At 43.3% G+C, this 6,790-nt stretch overlaps 1 protein-coding gene across 1 annotated transcript; it reads right to left on the bottom strand.

Annotated features, from left to right (window-relative positions):
• Positions 1-312: 312 nt before the first annotated feature.
• LOC104217959 (acyl carrier protein 1, mitochondrial) lies at positions 313-3,379 on the bottom strand. The gene is made up of 2 exons (XM_009768320.2): positions 3,021-3,379; positions 313-680 (listed from the first exon to the last, which is right to left on the bottom strand). The coding sequence occupies exons 1-2, from the start codon at positions 3,210-3,212 to the stop codon at positions 504-506; spliced, it is 369 nt and encodes a 122-aa protein (XP_009766622.1). The 5' UTR covers positions 3,213-3,379; the 3' UTR covers positions 313-503.
• Positions 3,380-6,790: the final 3,411 nt, after the last annotated feature.

Here is a 6,790-nt window from a genome sequence, read left to right as displayed (position 1 = left end):
AGTTTTTCATTCACCAACCAAACATGGAAAAATAAGTGATAAAACCACTCATTTTCCAGGAAAATATTTTCCTTCGTACCAAACACACCTCTAATCCACTCCAATTCTTGAGGTTTTATTGCAGTTGATAATTTTCCTTCATAATAAGCTGGAGATATTTCACAGCTCAAGATCCAGCATCAGCTTCACAAGTTCATGAGCCAGACTAGACAGATTTTTCAAATCAGTGCAACAATCAAACCAAGCTTGAATTTGTGGCATTCGAATATTATAAGAGGAAAGACGGCAACAGAATAAATACTGAGTCATGTCTTCCAGAAAAGCAACAAAAGGATGATATAATCCTCAATGGCAAAGCCTGAGCAACTGGTCTTCCAAAGAGTCTGATTATTGCCTCTCTCAAGAGGATCAAAATTCTACAACCTTGAACTAGTCAAATGACAAGGAGCAAGTGTACCTTTGATTTTGATGAACAAATTCAAACAAACAAAGATGCATTGAGATTAACTAGACATTGGATGATTATAAATATACTCAATTGCATGTTCGCAGGACTCTATCCTGACAGCTTCCTTGTCTGGAATCTCCAGTTTGAACTCTTCCTCCAGAGCCATTACAATCTCAACTGTATCTAAGCTGTCTAAGCCCAGATCCTTCTCAAAGTGGACTTCAGGGCTCACCTGTATAAAAGATAACTATTAACCATAAAGCCCATAATGATTTTCTCGGATAACGAATGAGTATCCAGTTAATTTTTCAGGTTTAAATTGTTTAACAACCAGCTTATGTACTGGCACAAAGGAAAGATGGAAAGAAATGATTGCATTTGTAATGGCATTGAATCAATTGAGTCAATAAACACCACTAACAGACTATATCACCATAACTTGTTTTGATAATATAGAACACCAAATGGCGATAGAGAAAGTGATAAAAGTTTTTTTTTTTTTTTTTTTGGGGGGGGGGGGGGAGGATATCACTTTCATAAAGTTCTCAACCTATATTCTGATTGACTAGTTGTCTTCTGGCACTTTTTAATGGGAAGAAAAAGCTGTATTATCATACTCTCTTTATCCACTTTGAAAGCTTGCAGGTAAATCTAACTATTGTGCATAATCCATCATCACACTAAAAGTTCGGTGCAAGAACTGCAAAGACCTAAGTGAAAGACCTGCTGGCATATACTTAACCCCATTTAACGCAGACAAGAAAAGAAAAGAGAGAGAATGATCATAACCTAATTTTTGAAGTTCTTGACAGACAATTATCCTAATAGCTTTCCTGTCACAACAGAGCTCTAAAAGCATCATTTCCTTTTTCAGATAATTATCTCCCAAGTTATAGTCCATTGGACCCCAAGTAAGCTACTTAAAATGGTTCATGCCTCCTAAGTTGCTCGGACTCTTCACATTCGGTGTCGCACCCGTGTCAACACGACGTGGGTATGGGTGAGGGTGTGGGATCTGTACCGGATCTGGTAAATCGATTTGGGGTACTTTGACCAAAATCGAGGGAGAAAATCGAGATAGATACAATGATTTCTAAAATAAAAACAAAAATAGGGTGAAATTGAAGAAAATGGAATACCTTGAATATAAAGAGAATTTTTCTACCCTTACAAGCACCATGTGATAAAGAGAATTTTTCTACCCTTACAAGCACCATGTGATGTTTTCACATAATGTCTCATAATCTAGGCATATTTTTGTAACTCTAGTTTTAGATATTTGAATTATCCCGCACCCGTATTCGCACCTGGATTCATACACCTGAATCTTATAATTTAGATTATGAAGATCCGACATCTACATCCGTACCCGAGTTCGAACAACTTAGCATGTCTCTGCAATTTGTTCCAAATTTAATCTTAAATATGCTAAACAATAGCTTAGAGTTGGAGGCTTTCCTGGCTGGTGCTACTATGCACACTATGCAAGTTATGTGCAGTCTCAATCCTTAGTTCACCTTTTTCTTATATTACAACCCTAAATCCCTCCTTCCCCCGCCCCACCCCCCAAAAAATCCCGATAACCTTGGTGTTCATGTCAACTTGCGTGCACCTTGACTAATTCCACAGGTACTCGTGCCTCCCACTAGCACAGGTACCGAGTAACTCTGTACACCAAGGCTTAGATAGATTGGAAGAAATCACCTAGCATTTTGGCCTCGCTGGGATTTGAACTCGAAACCTCCTAAATTCCCCATTAATTTCCTTCATTAACCAATTAATTGACTTATCTTGAAAATAAATGGCAGCTAAAGTTCTGCTAACCTGGCACTTCAATGCAAAGACAATCTAATAGATAGATCAGTTCTTTTCTACAGAATCAAACTACACTAAGTTTGATTGAAATTCATGAAAAAGAAGTAAATAATTCTAATGATAAGCTCTGAACATAGCATGCAGCAGGTGCCTAGAGAAAATTCTCGGCTAACTTGTTTTCCAGTCTTTAGGTCATCTAGAGCTATGAATAAACATTTACCATCCACCTAAAAGGAAACAGAAAAGATAAAAAAAAGGAATCAACTTCTCTTTCCATTCTCAAGCTTCCCAGACAGAGATTACACAAGTGAGCATTTTGTGTGATAGTGTTACACACTAAAATTACACAATTGAGCATTTTGGATGACCGTGGTATCTGTACCAGCGCACCTCGACTATTCCACTGGATACCTGTTACCTCTCACTAGCACAAGTATCTGATGACTCTAGATGGGAAATAGATAACTATAGAATTTGATAAAAGATAAACATATACCAACTCCTTTTCATTTTGTTTTGTTTCAGGTAAATAGACTCTCATATCATCTGGATAAACATATGTCCATTTTACCAAAGCTATAGCTAAATAAAAACCCTAATGTCCCAGCCTTGACCAATAAACAGCTACCTACGATGCAAATAAACCATCAATTGAACATGTATTCATATATCTCAGATCTGATTCACTTCATCAAATGGGTTTTTACCAAATAAATCGAAATTTAACCACTCCCATAAAGAGAATTGAGGAAAATACCTTGGAAGGATCGACTTTGGGGAAGCATTTGACGACGTCAAGGACTCTGTTGATGACCTCATCTTTAGTGATATGGTCATCGTGCGACGACATCAATCTGACAGCGGTTAGCCTCGATCCATTTGCAGCTAAGGCTTGGGTTGCCGGGACCCGGATGTGGCGGAGTATAGCAGATCTCAACGCCGACGCCATTGTTGTTCTCGTCGTTCTCTCTTTTCTGTTTCGGCCTTGTTGCGAGGGGAAGAAGTGCTGAATTAGACACAGGTTTTGAGGATTAGTTTGGGTATTTTACACCTTGATGCCTAGGAGGGGAATAGCAAGCCCCGGTTCAAAAGTGCTTAGTAAATAGTGACTAGTATATTAAGGTTTTTCCAATTTTACACTTAAAAAGCTCCAACTTCTCGATTTATGGATTTTTTTCTATGTCTGTTTGACTCAAAAAATATCGGAACTTTTTTAAATAAATCAATCAAAGAAAATGAAGGGGTAAATCTTAGTCAGTCTAATCCCAGATCAAAGAGCTAATAGTATAGATAGTATATAGGATGAAAGAGATACAATCAATCTTATTGAAATTTAACATTGTGGCTCCCATCAATCGATGAGGGAGATAGCTTTACATGTTCTTCTGCAGATTGCTTCTTTCCTATGAAGATACAAGAAGAGAGCTTGGGAGAGAGAAAAGGAAGGAGAGACTGCCCCCTATCGAGGGTTTTTCCATATTATATATAGTCAAGGCATCCTTGCCATTTACTTGGTCCGACACTCTCTTGCACCAAGTGTGCCTTGGTCGTTCTTTTAGACATTACTCCTTCCGACTCGCCGGATGTCGAGAATGGGATGTAGAGTGGGCTATGTTATCTTTTACTGCCCGGTAACTTGGGCGGGACGTTGGTCAGCTCGGCGTGACGGTCAGATTTTGACCAATACAGTTAATCCCTCCGTTTGTCGAGGTCGTCCCCTGTCGGGCTCGGCAGACGGATCATGATTGCTACGAATTCGAGCGAAATCTGACTTATCGTTCCTTAGTTACGTTACTTGGGTTTTAGGTGAGATGGTTGCGTTCTTTCGATACCCGTGGACCGTTTGCGGCTGTTTCGGAACCGAAACGTCATTTGGCATCAAAGCGTTGTTTCGTGCTTACCGCCATTATGACACACGTTCCTGGGGAACTGAAACGTTTCGTGTCCTATCATGTGTGATTAGCGACTCTTGGGTTTCGTGCTCGGGGGATTTATATCTCTTATAAATAGAAGGAACTTATCATTCAATTGACACACTTCTTTGCCTTTTACTCGAAAGAATTCTGCAGATATACTTCCTTCCTGACACTCCAAGTTTTCGTTTGCCCTTAGTTAACTGAAAGTTTTCATCCTTTCTTTCCGTTGTCTTTTTGCTGCATCATCTGGACAAAATGGCTGGTGATTCCTCTCGCACCAATCTCCCTGTCACAATTCCGGCACCGGAAAATGCTGCTCAAGACACTGGGAGGGAGATGTGGTGGAAGACGAGGAGGTCCCGTCGATAGTTGAGATTTTGCCTCGCCTTAGGAGAGAATTGACCGACTTCAGCGGTCGCGCCGGGGCAGAACTGGAGTCTATCCCTTTTGTTATAAGAGAAGAAGACATTGCAGAGTTGAAAACCAGGTGGGGGATCCCCGGCTACGTCGACATACGACCGGCGGTAGGAAACGACATAGTTCATTTTGACTGTCCTGGGTACTGCGTGTTTTACGCCTACCCCCTCATTATTGGATACACACTTCCTCTCCCTCTCCTGGTGGTAGACTTCTGCCGTTTTTATGAGGTATGCCCCGCCTAACTTTCGTCGTACCTGTACAAGTTGCTCCTTATGTTGCTCAAGTTTGCGGAACTCGTCGGTCGTGAGATCACCTTGGATCACATGCTTAATATCTTCACCCCTCAGCTCATCCGTGGCACGATGCTTCACATGCGTCCTCGGGGGCCGAAAAGTCTGGTGGTGAAAATGGATGACAGGGCTAACCATCCTTTTTATGAGAATTATTTCTATATGCGAACTGAGCACATTGTGGCATATCCGACGGGGCTCCTTGAGAAATGGAACTTTGCACATAAGTCTCATGCTTTTAGTAGGAGATATGTCCGACCATTTTCCATTACAGTTATATCTTTGCAACTGAGAAATTTCCGCCTCTACCTGTCGAAAGTATCCGTGAGTGGGTGAGCGCTATTCTCCCTCATACGGTGGGGGTCCGCACGTGGGCGGTCTTCTATGACAAGTATGGGTGCATGCCTCTTTCTAGTAAGATGTCGTTTCTGTTCGCCGTTTTTCTCCTTTCCCTCTTTGTATTTAATTCCTCACGTGCTGATCATCGATGTCAGGGAGGGTGCGGAGAGTGAGGGCCCCTCCGTTAGCTTTTCGGCAACCAGCCTTGTCTATTCGCTCTATCGTGGTACCCACCGCCCGACCTTCGTCGAGGGCTGCTTCAGTTAAGTCTGCGGTCGTGGTTACTCCTGTGAGGGCCGCTTCTCAGGCCGAAGTTCTGACTCGTGTCGTTCTCCCGACGGGTGAATCTCCGCCTACTAGGGAAGAAAAGGGGCCATAAAAAAGACGGCGAGTGGAGTTTAAAATAGTGCCCCCAACAGTGATTCATCTAGACGACTCTCCTTCGACGGGATCTGGAGAGGGGGTTGTTGCGGCTCCCCTGTAGGGACGGAGCCAGCCGTTGCCTCGTCTCAATCAGAGATTCCCACCATTGTTAGTGATCAGCAACCTATCATGGCGGAAGGTCAAATTTTGGGGCCGCCATTGTAGTTTCAGACGTACCCTCGTCCTCCGCAGTTGGTCGTGCTTCCTCTTCAGCTGCTGAAAGAGGAAAAGGCGTGGTGGTCGACGATTACAAATTCGAATCGTACCTCGACCCTGATGATGTCAGGATGTTTGAGGAGGGCATTACTCACTCGTTGGTTCGTGCATGAGGCTCGGCCCATATTCTTGAGATCCCTTCGGATGTCAATCTCCTAGGGGACACGGAGGATCTGGTGCCGCAGTTCAACATGCTATGCTCCGCAGCCGAGAATGCGTCCCTTCGGACCGTTCCCGATACTGACTTGATGGACGAGGTGGTTGTTATGGGCTTAAGGGTATGTTACACTTTCTTTCGCTTTTCCCTCGTCTTTCTTGATGATAGGATTCTAACCCATCTTTTCATTTTTCAAACATATATGGTGGGGGTGGAGAGCATTCACAAGGCTAACTTTCGGGCCAAGATTTTCTAGAAGATGTTGGAGAAATATCGTCGCTACCGCAACAAGTGTCGCGAGATGCATGAGCGGCTGAAGGCAAACCCCGGTAATCGGGATCTTGGTGAGGAATTGGAGAAGAGGGACCAGGAATTGATGCAGGCTATCCGCAGCAAGAGTGTGCTTGAGGAGCAACTTTGAATAAAGGACGAGAAGCTCGAGTTGGGCAAGGAGGTCATTGTAGAGTGTGAGCATCTACAGGAGAAATTGATGTCAATGCAGTCGGAGATGGATCAGAACTTGATCAAGGTCGAGGCGTTGAGCGTGGAGTGGATGGGGAAATTACCTGGGTTGGGAAACAAGGTTGTTGGGTTGGAGAGCATCGAGAGTGCTTGGTCCGCGGCTTCGGCAAGGGCAGCGGCCTTGGAGAACACCATCTGCGTCCTCCAGTCTGAGCAGGAGTCGAAAAGAGCAACGACCACCCTTATGGAGGCAAGGCTTGATGAGCGCATTAGCGAGATTGACCAAGAGTCATCGCATCTGGGA

Source organism: Nicotiana sylvestris, chromosome 1, assembly GCF_000393655.2.
Source record: "Nicotiana sylvestris chromosome 1, ASM39365v2, whole genome shotgun sequence".
Taxonomy (NCBI): Eukaryota; Viridiplantae; Streptophyta; class Magnoliopsida; order Solanales; family Solanaceae; genus Nicotiana; species Nicotiana sylvestris.
The sequence above is the reverse complement of the archived record's forward strand: the minus strand, read 5'-3'. Positions and strand labels throughout refer to the sequence as shown.